At 39.4% G+C, this 15,872-nt stretch overlaps 1 protein-coding gene across 1 annotated transcript; it reads right to left on the reverse strand.

The window, feature by feature from the left end:
- On the reverse strand, positions 1,679-2,959 carry LOC100624836 (protein FAM47E-like). Its single transcript, XM_003360257.4, has one exon. It carries the CDS (start codon positions 2,957-2,959, stop codon positions 1,679-1,681), a length of 1,281 nt encoding a protein of 426 aa, XP_003360305.1.

Consider the following 15,872-nt stretch of genomic DNA (forward strand, 5'->3'; position numbering starts at 1 on the left):
TTTGAATGGGTAGGCTTTGTGAATATTTAAATCAAGAATGTTGATGCGAGTAGTCACAGGGAGCAAGACAGTAATTCAGATACTAAGTAATTTCGCTTCTCAATGAAAACAGTGAAGTGAGTGAAAAGGGAGCAGTCGATGGCAGCAGGGATATTAGGGAACACTACAGCCTGATGGCTTTGTTCCCTTCTCCCGAGGGTAAAGTAGATACACATGCTTCCGTTTACAGATGAATTCCTTCATTATTGGAAACAAAGGGCACTCCAGATCTGTACTACAAATCTTTCTAGCTACAGATTTCCTTGTCCCACTGTTGCTACTTGTTTTGGAAATGTAAAGTTGCTTGATTTCTTTTTCTTTTGGGATGACTGCACGCGTGGTATATGGAAGTTCCCAGGCTGGGACTGAATTTGAGCCACAGCTGTGATCTACACCACAGCTGCAGCAATACCAGATCCTTTAACCCACGGCACCAGGCCAGGGATAGAACCCGCATCTCCAAAGCCGCTGAGCCGCTGCAGTCAGAGTTTTAACTCACTGCACCATCGCGAGAACTCTTTGATTTCTTATTTTATGTTGTTCATGAGTGAGTTTTATTTATTTACTTATTTTATTTTTGTCTTTTTGCTATTTCTTGGGCTGCCCCTGCGGCATATGGAGGTTCCCAGGCTAGGGGTCGAATCGGAGCCATAGCCACCGGCCTACGCCAGAGCCACAGCAACGCGGGATCCGAGCCGCGTCTGCAACCTACACCACAGCTCACGGCAACGCCGGATCCTTAACCCACTGAGCAAGGGCAGGGACCGAACCCGCAACCTCATGGTTCCTAGTCAGATTCGTTAAGCACTGCGCCACGACAGGAACTCCATGAGTGAGTTTTAAGTGGCTATTCCTGAAATGCAAAGATTGTACTCGAATAGGTATATGAGGATATTTGATAGTGCCGTGTAGTTTTGCTCACACAGATCTATTTTGCACACTAGATTTGCCGTGGACTTGAAGCCCTCTGCTTTTCTGCACCTGGGTTGTATGATAAGGAAACACTCATGGTGAATCTTTATGAATGTGGTGAAAATGTTTACATATATTCAATTGGGAAATGTGGTAAAACAGCACAAAGTTTTACCTCTAATTTCGATAAATAGCTTTCAATCTGTTTGGGGGGCTTGATGCAATCCTACTTGAAGAGATAACAATTTCGTTATTACATGAGGCTAACCTTATTTTGGATATGGATTTCGAGTTTTGCTTACCAAAATAATTGTCGTCATTCATTCATTATAATTTTAATAGGAGTGGAGCTCTATGTCTCCTTTTTCTCAGCACAGTTATTTTGAGATTTATCCCATTTTGTAGCTGACATAACTAGATCATACTTTTTGAAGGTAATTCTTTTTTACGGTTTTATTTTTACAAATAATCGCTCTAACAATGTAAATTCACAGCGCTATAAAATGTGAGCAGTGTCTACGTGCATATGGATTTCGTAACTGATAAAAATATATAAAATATTGATGAACCCAAGCAGAAGTTTATTGAGAAATGTTTATAAGCATTAGGTGTTAAATTTACAGAATTTATAAAATTGCACATACGTGGTGGGATGGACAGTCACCATGAGTTCTGATTGATGTTAAAATGAGAGAGAGAAATAGTCAAGTAGTAAATAGAAAACTGCCTAAACCTCCTCCTGTGAATCTTTTGCATTCAAGTTGATTCGTATTACTTTGTATATAGGAGTCTTAACAGAATCATATTTCCATCCCTTCCTGGTAAACAGTCTCTCAAGGATGTCTGGCATCCTGTAGCCCTTGCTTAGAATGAAATCTTTAAATGCAATTGTTCCATAAAGATCTTCAAGAATGTCATATTCAGGAATCTTCCTTCCAAAACCCTCTGTTGGGCCTTCAAGTAAGACCTTGGGATCTATCAAAGGTTCATCATTTATTAGCTTTTTCCACAACTTGGGCTTCAGGTACCATGCGCCATACCTCATCTTCACCCAGTCGGGTTTATAAGGATTCTTTGGTTTCTTGAGTTTCCTCTCCCAGTTTCGTTCCTCCTCGGAGAATTTTATCTCTGACTTTTCATCTAGCCCAATGTTGTACTTTACCTCTGAAGAAACCTGGGTTACTTTCTTTATACTCGGTTTATCATAGGTTGCTGGACACTCACAGCTAACCTCACACATTTTCATGATGAACTCTTCATCAATGCCCAAGTCTCCAAAAGTAGCGACCCATTTGCAGAATTCAGTAATTCCTCTTGGGGGTTTTTTATGAATAGGAGGATCGGTGAGTGAATCCTTTCTGCTGGACTTCCTGACTTCATGAAGCAAAGTGGTTGGATGTGACCCAGGAGTTTCCTTGAGAGGTTCCAGGTGCACCTTGGCAGGAGTTTTTTTACGAAGTTTTGTAGGGGACCTGGTTCTTTTCCTGGGGCACTGACAATAAACCCAGGTGTCCTCCAGCTTCCTGTCAGGATCAAGCACTTCCAGCACCTTTAATAAGAGGTCTGCGGGTAGATCTGCCTCCAGATTCGGGTAGAGAGCCAAGCGATGCTTGGTCAGATGGGCTTCGATGTCTTCCACGAATGCCTTCCTTGCGAGCTGGGCTGGCGAGAGCGTGGAAGTCAGTTCTGCTCCCTTGGGCACCTCTTTCTGACTCTTTTTTGGGGCATGCCAGGGAGCTCTGTGGGCAATCACGGGAAGAAAACCCTCCTTAGGACCGCGAGTTATCATATCGTCACAAGGTGGACATCCCTTCCGGAAGTCGTCTAGCCCCTCTTTCACAAATATCCACTGCCGGCTGTCAAGGGAGGTGGGAAACTTCAGGAGCTCCTTCTTGTGCTTTGCGAAACACTTGGAAGGTAACTTGTCTTTGTACCAGGGCTTACAGTTCATGCCCAGGGGCATCGGTTCCAGAGGCCCAGGCGATAATAGCCACTTCTTGTCTGCCATGGTTCCCTTAGCCTCTGGAGGGAACCAGCAGATTCAGTAGTTTGTTGTCCTGGCCTCTCTGGTTGCTAGGCGACCGCGTAGCCAGGCGCTGTCAGATTCTTCCCAGAGGCGGAGGCGGGGGTCGACGCAGGCGCCCTGTGAAGCCTGCATTCTTCCAGGTTGGGTGGTGAGGGCGCTTTCCTTTTCATTGTAGTTACCGTTCCATTTTATTGACACACCACCGTTTATTTATCCACTCACCTTTTGATGAACGTTTGGGTCATTTACAATTTGAGGCTACTACAAATCAACCTGCCGCAAATATTTGTGTTCATATTTTTATATGTGCATATACTTTCATTCCTCTTGGGTAAACTTTAGCTGAGAGTGGAACAGTGGGAGCAGATGATAGGTGTTTGTTTAACCTTTTAGGCAACCGCCAAACTTTTCCAAGGTGGTTGTACTAATTAATATTCTTTCTAGTCGTATTTGAGAATGGCACTTAGTCTGCATACCCCCCACCACTCAGTAGATTAGTCATTTTTATCTTGGCTACTCTAATAGGTGAATAGTGGTATTTCACTCCATGTTTTAATTTGCATTTCCCTAAGGATTATGGGCTTTAACATCTGTTCCTATGTTTATTTGCCATTCACATCTCTCCTGTGGTGAAGAGTCTGTTCACCTTTTGCACATTTTAAAATTGTTTTACCGGATACCACTTGTTTTCAGAGTTCTTTATATATTCTGGATGCAAGTCCTTTATCAGAGATATGATGTGTAAATTTTTTTCTCCATCTATAATTTGTGTTTCCATTGTCTTAACACTGTCTTTCAAAGGGCAGTTTTTGCACTTCATGAAGTCCACTATATCAATTTGTTCTTTTATGGATTGTCTTTTTGTGTTGTAGCTAAGAAAACTCTGCCTAGCCAATGGTCATGAAGACTTTTTTCATTCTGCTAAAATTTGTTATAATCTTAGGTTCTACATTGAGATCTGTCATTTATTTCAATTGAAATGTTTAGGTAATGAAAGCTATGGAGCAAAGTTTTTATTTTATTTTATTTTATTTATTTCATTTTTGCCTGTGGATATCCAATACTCTAGTTTTACCTTTGGAACGTTTTAGGTATAAGTTGTCTGTATTTCCATGGGTCCATTTCTAGACATGCTTTTCTGTTTCACTGATTCCCCTGTCTTTACACCAATTCTACGCTGTGTTGATGGCATCAGATCTTATAGGAAGTCTTGAAATTAGGCTATATTAGTCCTCCACCTTCTTTATTATTTTCCAAAATTGTTTTAATTCTTGCAGGTCCTTTGAATATCCATAGGAATTCTAGAATCAACATGTCAGTGTCTACAAAAAAAAAAAAAAAAAAAACCTGTTGTTATTTTGATTAGGAGTTTGTGAAATCTAAATCAATTTTGAGATAATAGACATCTTAACAATACTGAGTTTCCTGACTCATGACAAAGGTACATCTCTCCATTTATGTATGTATTCTTTCAGTTACCTGAACAAAATTTTGTAGTTGTCCGTGTACAGGTCTTTTGCATCTTTTTTTTCCTCTAGATTTTCCCTAAATACTTCTTGCTTTTATACTATTGTGCATAGTGTTGTACTTTTGAATTGCCATGTTCATTGTTTAATATAAAGAAATATAAATAATTTTTGTTCGTTGATCTTATGTCTTGTGACTTTTGGAGACTGACTTATTCATTGTAATAGCTTTTTTTTTTATACAGTATGTCCAATTTTCTACATTGACAGTCATGTCATCTGTTATAGACAATTTCACTTCTTACTTTCCATTTGGAGTAATTTGTTTTTCCCTGATCTTATTGCACTGGCTCAAACCTACTTATATTGAATCGAAGTAATAAGGATAGAAATTTGTATCTTAATTCTAATCTTTGGGGAAAATCATTAAGTATGATGCTAGCCCTAGGTTTTTTTGGACATATCCTTTTTCAACTTAAGTTCCCTTTTATTCCTAGTGTTCTGAAGCCTGGAATTCACTTTGTGGGAAGTTTCTTTAACTTCTGCATTTTAATTTCCTAGTAGAAAAAGGAAGATTCTGGTTATCTAATTTTTTCTTGAATGAGTTTGTGTGTTTCAGGTAATATGCCTGTTTTTTCTCCATGCTGTCAAAATTATTACCATAAAGTATCCCTGCTGTTTCTTGTTATCCTTTAAATATCTGTGGAATCTGTTGTAATTTCATCTTTTCTATTTTTGATTTTTGTAATTTGTATCTTACTTCTTATTTCTTTTTTTCCCTAATCAGACTGGCTAGAGAATAATACATTTTCTTGATTTCCTGAAAGAAACAGTTTTTAGTTTAACATTTTCCAGACTTTTTTCTGTTTTCTACTTGGCTCATTTCTCCTTCCAACTTGGATCTACTGTTGTGTTAATGTTTGGTTTTCATGGCAATGTAGGCTTTTTCCACCATGCACCTCCAAACTCTTCTGGCCTCTACTCACTACCCGATTCCAAAGCTGCTTCCATGTTTTTTGGTATTTGTTACAGCAGCACCCAACTTCTCCGTACCAGTTTCTATCTTAGTCCTTTCAGGCTATTACATAACAGGGCACCATAGATTGAGTGGTTTATACACAACAGAAATTTATTTCTTACAGTTCTGGAGTCTGGGAAGCCCAAGTTTAAGGTGCAGTTTAAGGTAAGAGTAAGCATCCCGGTTCATAGACAGTCACCTTTGAACTGTATCCTCACATGGTAGAAGAGGAGCCGGTATCGGTATCACTCTAAGGCCTCTTTTATAAGGACATTAATCCTTTTCATGAGAGGCCCACCCTTATGAGCTAATGACCTCCCAAAGGCCTCACCTCCAGATAATATCATATTGGGGACTGGATTTCAATATTGGAATTTTAGGAAGACAAACATTCCATCTCGAGCATGTTCTCATTAGCTTTATATATTTATAACCTCCACACTACTTTTGAATTACTTTTACTTCAACACTACGTCAGTCTTTTTTTTTTTTTTTTTTTTTTTTTTGTCTTTTTGCCTTTTCTAGAGCTACACCCGTGGCATATGGAGGTTCCCAGACTAGGGGTCGAATCGGAGCTGTAGCCACCAGCCTTCGCCAGAGCCACAGCAACGCAGGATCCGAGCCGCCCGCGTCTGCAACCTACACCACAGTTCACGGCAACACCAGATCCTTAACCCACTGAGCAAGGACAGGGATGGAACCCGCAACCTCATGGTTCCTAGTTGGATTCATTAACCACTGAGCCACAATGGGAACTCCTTTTTCTTTGTACTTTTAAATAGATAGCGCCAATGTTTGCTCAACTATGTTGTTTTGGATGAGAACTTTAATGACACTCTGATTTTTGTCTGTATATACTGTGTCTTTTTTTTTTGCTCTGGCTGCTTTTAAGACGTTCTCTTTAAAATTGTTTTTGGGCAGATCGATTCTGATGGACCATGATTTCATTGTTCATGTTTCATCCGCCTAGGATTTGCAGAACATCTTGAATATGGGTTTTTATACTTTCCATCAAATTTGGAGGAGAAATTGCCATAATTATATCTCTCGTGAATGCCTTACAATATTTTTTTTTCATTTCACATTTTGAATTTTTTATCTCTAGAAATTTGGTTTAGTTTGCTCTTGTGTGTTTCTACTTCACTTTTTTTAACTTTTGGAATATAGACATAAGAACTGTTGTAATGTCCTTTCCTGCTAATTCTAATATCTTTGTTAATTCTGAGTTGGTTTTGATTGATTAATTCATCTCTTAATTACGAAAAGCATGTTACTGCCTCTTGCACCCTGGTAATGTATTTTTCGCCGTCAGAAATTGTGAATTTTACCCAAGCAGGTGCTGGATAATTTTGTATGTTTTATAAATGTTTTTAGTCTTTCTTCCTGAATGCTGTTGATTGAAAATGGGCAGGTCTTTTTCTGTCCTTTTTAAGATTTGATATGCAGAGACAAAGCAGTGCTCCATCTATGGCAAATTATTCCCCACCACTGAGTTAAGGCCCTTCCAGGCATACTGTCCAATGCCTGTGAATCATGCAGTTTTCCAGTCTGGCCAGCAGGAAGCATCACTATTCCAGGCCTGGTGTGAGTGCCAGGCAGTTACCTTTAATTGTCTTAGGTGGTTCCTGGCCTCAGACAACACCCTCCTAAGCACGAGCTTATCAATAATCAGCTGAACAGCTGGGATGAGGTGGGGCTCTGAAAGTTTCTAGAGTTCTCTCTGCATAAATTCTCTCCTCCAGTCTTGAGAACGCTCCCCACCTTGTTCCCCAAAGTCTCTTAGCTTCATCTCTGAAATTTAGAGGGGCCATTGGTCTCTGCTTGGCTTTCCCCTCCCTAAACCATGGCCCACAAATTCAATAAGTAATCTGCGGCAATCACAGGGCCTACCTCATTTTTGTTCTGTCTCTCAGGGATCCGTTTCTGCTGCCTGATGTCCAGGGTCTTACAAATCATTGTCTTGTATTTCCCCCCCCACCCCCTTTTTTCAGTTGTTTCAGACGGCAAATCTTTTCCCATTTCCAGAAGAGGAAATATAACTTATTTTTCTTGCTTTGTCTCCATAAATTTGTGAAGCTTCCCTCTGAAAAATCACCATAAATTCTTAACCGTCAAGTACCTAATCACATCCTCTTTTTTTTTTTTTTAACCTCGGTACTTGAACGGCACTATTGAATGATATAATATACATGAAGTTCTCAGCCAAAAAAGTCCAGATGATCTGTCTCTTCCTTGCCAACTATCAGGGAAAACCTTGATTTTTAGAAGACTTCAAAATAACAATGCCCAAAGGTGCCATTCTCTCCAATCGTTACTAATACTTATCTTTTGCCTTTTCGGTAATAGCTATTCTAAAAGATGTGAGATGATATTTCATTTTAGTTTTGACTTGCATTTCCCTGATGATTAGTAAGTCAGTGTCCACCTTTATTGAAGTATGATTGACAAATAAAAATTTTATATTCTTATGGCATACAACGTGAATATCTGTCAATATCTGCTTTATATATTTAGGTATGTATATATTTATAAATGTTATATCATCCTATTGAATTCCTTATGCATTGGCCTTCTTTGTCTCCGGAGACAGTTTTAGACTCAAAGTCTATTTTGTCTGATATAAGTATAGTTACCCTTGCCAGACTGGAGAGGGTGAACCAAGCTGGACAGGGTTAACTTGAAAGCATCCCTTTGAGGGCCCACCCTGGGGCTCCACCTTTTAAAACTATTGGTGTTGCTTCTCCAGGGTCAAGGATAGGAAGCTGGCATTCTCCATGCTCCTTCTACACTTCACCTGGCACCAGCATGGCATGAAAGAAAATAAAAGCCAGTGTATAGAATTGACTTGTCTTTTTTTCTCCTATAGCAATACAAACATGTGTCCAATAAATACATATCCATATCAATCAACTCTTGTAGAAACAGTAAGTTTACATGAACAAAAGGTAATACATGAGTTTCATGTTAAGGAGGCTTGAGAAGTTGGGTTGATAGATAGGCTTTTCTGTTTTTTTTTTTTTAATTATTATTATTATTTTACAAATACATTCACCTGTACTTATCAATGCACACGGCATGTATAGGCCACAGACTCTAACAGCGGGAAGGACATGCCATGCCAAAAAAAAAAAAAAAAAAAAAAAACTGGAGGAAGGGAAAATGAGGCTATCAGAGGACATATGAGTATGGATTTATAACAGTGTTTTGGGGTGGCTCTCAGTAGATCAGCACAGAATTGAGTTCAAGATTTGATACCTGGGCATTGTCCTGTGTAGGCTCTGCTTACTTAGGTATTAGAGCCTCTAACGCTCCAAACAAGCTTCAGGATCCAAAAGATATCTAGAAACAGCTTGTATGTACTGGTTCGAAATGCTTTTTGTGCTCCCTTTTTAAGCATATACCCTTTAAAAATAAGAGACAATCCAGAGCTGCTTCTTTAACTTTTGCAGGCCTTTTCTCATGTGAAAAATGAAGTGGTTGAAGCAGATTACCTCACGTTGTGAACCAAGATAATTGAAGTGAGGAAGATTTTTTTCATAAATATCTGAAAAATCTGTGTGAGAAAAATGCTCAAGTATCATCTTGATGATCTCTAACCAGAAACAAAAATCTTTATCCTTTCATTCAGAACAAAATGAAGTTCTTCTGCCTTGGAGATAAGCAGACTTTTGAGGAGCTTGGATCAATGCATGTAGAAAATAATTTACCCCTCTCTGTTAGAGTTCTTAGTTTCCAGGAAAGGGTGCAACTGCCTCCCAAAATACACACCTTTTCCCCTATTATCGCCCAAGCTTAGTGCTCTGAAGAAAGGATTGTTTGTTCTCCTTTTAAACAGTCACCTTATTGTTTCTTTCCAATTTTTGTTTCTGATCCAAACAGTAATTGAATGAGGCAGTCATTTATCTGCAATTCAGTTGTCATTACCATCCTGCCTCCATGAGGTTTAAATGTTCAAATGGATCACTGAAGCAGCACTTTTTGTTCGGGGGGAAAAGTTTGCATTGACTGGCCCCTCCCTCTCAGAACATATTTACTCTGCAGGTTTTTTTCACCAGTCAATACCAAGAAGGACATGGGTTGGTGAACACCTCGATAGGTTTTACAGCCAAAGTATGATGCAGCCCTTGATATATATTTTAGTATTTATCAACTATTGCTCATCTGTCAATGTTGGGTCCCAGTGTCTCTGTGATTCTTTGTCTTACCCATATAAACGGACCAATCAAATAATCAGATTCAATGAAAAATGTGAACAAAAAGCATACATTGAAATATAGTTGATGTGCACCAGCATATGTTGTAGGTATACAATGTAGTGATTCATAACTTTAAAGGTTATGCTCATAGTTATTATAAAATATTGCTATATTCTCTTTGTTGTATAATATATCCTTGTAGCTTATTGTACACATAATAATTTGTCCCTCCCACTTCCCCACCCCTGTATTGCCCCTCCCTCCTTCTCTCTCCCCACTGGTAACCACTAGCTTGTTCTGTGTGGGTGAGTCTGCTTCTGTTTTGTTATATTCACTAGTTTGTTGTGTTTTTTAGATTCTACATATAAGTGGTATCATACAGTATTTGTCTTTCTCTACCTGACATTTCTTTTGGCATAATGCCCTCTGAGTCCTTCTATGTTGCTGCAAATGGCAAAATTTCATTCTTTTTTATGTCTGGGTACTATATATTTTATAGCGATATATATATCTATATATATATCTATATATATATCTCACTTCTTCTTTATCCATTCATCTCTTGATGAATGCTTAGGTTACTTCCATATCTTCGTTATTATAAATAATGCTACTATGAATTTTGGGTGCATGTATCTTGTCAAATTAATATTTTTTTCAGATATACACCCAGGAGTGGAATTACTGGGTCATGTGGTAGTTCTATTTCTTAGATTTTTTGAGAAACCTCCATACTGTTTTCGACAGTGGCTGTACCAATTTACATTTCCATCAACAATATAGGAAGGTTCCTTTTCTTTACATCCTCACCAGTATTTGTTATTTGTGTTTTTTGTGTTGTTTTTGATGATAGCCTCTGACAAGGATGAGGTGATATCTCACTGTGGTTTTCACTTGTATTTCCCTGATGATTAGTGATGCTGAGCATCTTTTCATGTGCCAATTGGGCACCTGCATTTCCTCTTTGGAAAAAATGCCCATTCAGGTCTTTTGCCTGTTTTTCAATTGAGTGGGTTTTTTTTTTTTAATGTTGAGTTATATAAGTTGTTTATATATTTTGGATATGAATCATATCATTTGCAAATATTTTCTCCCATTCAGTAGGTTGCCTTTTCATTTTTCTCAGTGGTTTCCTTTGCTGTACAAAAGCTTTGAAGGATGATTAGCTCCCTTTTGGTTTCTTATTTCCTTAGGTTTAGAAGACAGATCAAAAAAATATTGCTATGGTTTATGTCAAAGAGTGTGAGCAAGAAGCACTTTGAATTTTCACCACTAGGATGGTAGACTACATTTTAACATGAAACTAACTGCCTTTAAAAACAAGAAAAAATATTTAATTCCTCATCAAAAAGCTAATAAATGTTTCTGTTTTTAAATACACTCCTGGGTTCCTAATCTCCGCTAATCCCCAAGCCTGGCATTCCTGCCCAGATCTTAATTTCCTTACTTAGAGAGTGAGGAAAGATGGGGGCTAGAGGGAATCTTAACAGATCCCAAGGAAGAAAACCAGTGAATATTCTTTCTGGATTTGCCACTGGTATATAGAGTGCCTCCATTTATACACCGAGAAAAGTGCCAGTAGTCTTCACTTAGAGTCATTCTTTGTCTAATTGTTCTCTTAAGCAATCTGTGTAGCTACATTCACAGAGTCACATTTTTGTTACTAGAAAGAAGAAAATGAATGCAATAGTATAATTGAGAGCTCACACTTTAGGTATGAAAAGAATCAGTGCTGATGGTGGTATTTGATTTCCTGTATGTGTTGATTTTATTTTCAAGAACAGAGTTTATATAACAAGGCAGGTCATTTCATTTCATAATTTTGTGATTTTTACACGAGTTTGGACATCTACATTAAGAATCTCAAAGCACTTTATTTTTTTATTTTTTTCTTTTTACAGCCACACCTGCAGCATATGGAAGTTCCCAGACTAAGGGTCGAATCATCAGAGCTGCAGCTGCTGGACTATGCTACAGCCAGAGCAACACTGGATCCAAGGTGCATCTGTGCCCTACACCTAGCTTGGGGCAATGCCAGATCCTTAACCTACTCAGTGGGGTCACGAGTTGACCCTGCATCCTCACAGAGACTACATCAGTCCTTAACCTGCTGAGCCACAATGGGAATTCGTCAAAGCATTTTAAAAAGTAGGTTCCTTGACTCAGTCACACTGGGGGATGAATTAGTGACAATTCCAGTTGTCAGCCATCACCTGCAAAAGATGTTCACGTAAAAATAGCTGAAACTGTAGAAGAAGAAAAAGACTAAGGAAAATAGACAATGACTGCAGAGGGGACAAAGATGTAAATATTGTGTGATGTCAGAATAGAGCAAATCATTGGTCTTTTGTATTGGTTTTGTTATATCACAGTTACCTTGGTTAAGGAAATCTTTGCACGTGATCACTTCTAACTTAGTGCGCCTTCTTCAGACTGTGGCCCCCAGGCAAGTCTTTAAAGAAGCAGTTGCACAAACTAGTTCCCCTCAAGGACTCTGATCCCTTCGGTTGAGCTCAATGCTCTCTATCTCAGCAACCCAGCGTATCTGAGACCAGTGCACTCAGGGCATATGTTACCTCATGATGAAAAGACAAAGGGCTGTTCATCCATTTCTTTCTGCTGCCCCTGCTCTCTTTCTGGCTCTTAGTTAAGGAGCTCTATAGCCAGAGCTCCTTAATTGGTCGGCTTCCCTTTAGTCTCTTTCTTTCTTACCCTTCCAGTAAATCCTCCATATTGACTCTAGCTTTGCATCTTTCCAGAACCAAGACCTATCATGGCATTCTTCCTTCATTGGATTTCTGCATCAGAAAAAAACCCCAGCTCCTCAGCCAGGCACTGGGCATTTAAAAACCTACAATCCTCTCTGGAACTGCCTTTTTTTTTTTTTTTTTTTTTGCCACATCCGCAGCATATGGAAGTTCCTGGGCCAGGGATCCAATCCAAGCTGCGGCAAGGCCAGATCCTTAACCCACTGTGCCAGGCTGGTGATCAAACCCATACCATAACAGAGACAATGCCAGATCCTTAACCTGCTGCACCACAGTGGGAACTCCTTGAACTGCCTTTTCAACTTTGTCTTCTTTGCTCACTATGTTCTGTACAACTCCATGCTGTTGTAACCACTGTTTCTGAATCCTGCTCTCGTCCACTTTCTGGGTCAAGCTCAAGCTTACTTCTCAGCCTCCCTGTTAACCCCTATCCCTCTACTGCCATTTTGACAATGGAATCCTACCCATCTGTCCTCTATGACCTTGTGCAAATAATCTACAGAAATCTCCTAGATCTCTGGAAGTAATCTACCTCTTGCTTATATTCCCAGAACACTTGGCACCTTTTGCAAAATACTCCTTAATAGCTGGCATTTTTGTCAGTTATTATACTGCCTCCCTCTCACTAGATGATGCGTGCCTTTGGAGCATGTGTTCCTGTGTCTCTTTCTTTTTTTTTTTTTTTAATCTTTTTGCCTTTTCTAGGGCCGCTCTCGAGGCATATGGAGGTTCCCAGGCTAGGGGTTGAATTGGAGCTGTAGCCGCCGGCCTATGCCGCAGCCATAGCAATGGGGCATCGAGCTGTGTCTGCGACCTACACCACAGCTCATGGCAACACCAGATCCTTAACCCACTGAGCCAGGTCAGGAATCGAACCCGCAACCTCATGGTTCCTAGTCAGATTCGTTAACCACTGAGCCATGATGGGAACTCCCTAGGCCTGTGTCTTAATCATCATCATGTTCCCTATAGTTACCAGAACAGTGTGAATATGTGATGGGAATTCAGGAAACATTTCGTGAAAACCTAAGATAAGATTATAGCAGGAATATCATGAAAGTAATATTCAGGAGGTAATACTCAGCGTCGTATTAGTTTTATGGTAACTTTATCTCTGGCCTTATTTGTAAGACTGTTTGGCAATAAAGATCATGATAGATAAAGCATTTATATCCCCTTTGTTGAAGATAGTCATTATATCTATTTATGTTAAATCTTTATGGGGTGGTCAAAGTCAAAAAGGAGAAGCACTTGAGTTTGGCATTTTAAATAGAATTGGGTGTCACCCAGGTATAACAAAAATTTATAGTATATGGTTATTGAAAGTCACTTCTACCATTGCGTAATATGTGTTTTGGCTCATGGGTCAGGCGTTCTTCCTGGTTTGTTTTTAGAACACTTTCCCTCCTGTACCATGACGAACAGGCCAGAGAGAGTTGGTAAAGAGGAGTCCTGTTAACTATCACTTATATATCCTTTCATCATGTTCTAAGCACTTTAATGTATTTTAAGTTATTTAATCTTTCTAAAATCTCTAGCTCAGGGAGCTTAAAATGTCTTATCTCAACTCTAACAGTCAACAAAAGCAGAACCAGGTTCAAATCCAGATTTTGTGACTCAGAATAGCCAACTCTACCCTGGACGAGAGAATGAAGAAGAGTCATTCTATAGAAATGTCATTTTCAGTCCATCCCCAGACCTAGCCACTATCTTGGCATATTCCCAGAATATATCTTAGCTTGAAAAAAAAAATGCTTCTAATGATTCGATTTCCCTGTATAAACCAGCTTCACTATTTGTGTTTCAGCAATACCTACATTACCCTGAAAAATAGCTGTGACCATTTTCCAAGGTTAGTATGGTTTGTCCGCTGAAAGAAATAATCACGCTAGAGCTTATTAGAGCTCCAAAATGGGGACTATGGAGTTCATGTAAGTCTTTTGAAATTATCAAATTGTCTTGACCTTCAAGAAAAGTTAAGGAGATGTTTTCTTCATTCTCCCTGTCTCATCTTGTTTCCCTTCTTTCTTTCCTTTTTTGCATTTTCTCCTCCTTCTAAATACCAAAGAAATGTTTCTAAGGAGTTCCACTCTTGAGAACAGCTTGTCCAGGTTTTTTTTCTCTTACTTCTTCTATACTCAGGGCCATCCATATTTTTGCCTTCACGGTCCTCAAATGCAGTGTTTCTTAGGCAGCCTATACTTTGATCTCTTTGTGTTCTTCTCCTGATGGGACCCAGCACATTGTTAGAAGCCCTCTCCGTGTGTCTGCCAAGCTAGCTGTATTTCCCAAGTCACAAATAGCTGTTGGACAAATAGAAGCATGCTTTTTGAGACAAGGGAAAGGGATATTAAAATTGAGATTGTTCCAGATCCTTTGGGCGTATGGTCGCCCTAGCTATCTATGTGTATTTCGTGTTCCTTTATTCCGTAGCTGTCACTTAGCTTCACAAGAGAGCAAAGGAAAGGGACTTGGAGACCCCCATTCCTGACTAGATATGCGATTTCATTCTGTTATTTCTTTTCATTCACAACCCCTCTCCACAAATCACGTAGGGAGATAGGGGCTGGCTAGTTTAGAAGTATCCTGGGGGTATGTTACCACTCTCTTTAGAATGATCTTCCTCCAAATTGTGGCACATAGCATTCAATAAATATTATGGAATGAGTTAATAAATTATTTGAAATACAGCTGAGTACTCTTGGTGGTTAGCATTCTTCTGCTTTCCATTCTCTGATCCTTGGCGTGTGCCACAAAAGTGAGGCAAAAGCCAACCCAGACTCTGAATTTTCCTGAGAGGGTCTCCGATGAGGTTGAGCGACTTGGTGACATTAGGGAAATGTAAACGTCTCAGAAGCCTCTGTTCTGCATATCTGTCCCTCATCACCACAGTTAATTCCACCCCAGTTTTATTTGGTCGAGGCCCCTCGGATATGGGGCATTTCCCCACTGTGTACTTTTATCACTGCAAAGTTATACAAAGACTCAGCGTCCTTTTGTTTTACGAAAAGTCTGTAATATGGTTATAGACTTAAGACATATCCTGCTGTATTTTTCTCGGTACTAGATGAACTGACTTGCCCTGAAACTCAACACATGTCCGTGGCAACAGAAAGGGAGCCTTTATAAGAGACAAAAAACACATTCTCATTCTGTTCCCTGCAGTAAGTCTAAAAGGAAGGCCAATGTTAACCTGATTTGCTCTGAAGTATAAAGTTAGTTAAAGTCGTTGATAGATGTTACATGACAACAGGGGACTCTGTGGATTCTTAGTACCTATTCAGTCCTTTTCATATGTCTTCTTGTGGGTGACCAGACATGATGCAGCCTAAACTTGAATTTTCTCTTGCTCCTTCTCATTCGTCCAAGGGTTGTGCAAGATTGTTAATGTTGTTTTCAGAGCAATTCTAGATGGGTTCTTATACCACTGAATTAAACTGGCTGGAG

The sequence above is a fragment of the Sus scrofa genome, chromosome X (genome assembly GCF_000003025.6).
Source record: "Sus scrofa isolate TJ Tabasco breed Duroc chromosome X, Sscrofa11.1, whole genome shotgun sequence".
NCBI lineage: Eukaryota > Metazoa > Chordata > Mammalia > Artiodactyla > Suidae > Sus > Sus scrofa.

Bases quoted from the DNA above. Each gene is read 5' to 3' on its own strand.
- LOC100624836 (XM_003360257.4), bottom strand. From the start codon at position 2,959: ATGGCAGACAAGAAGTGGCTATTATCGCCTGGGCCTCTGGAACCGATG.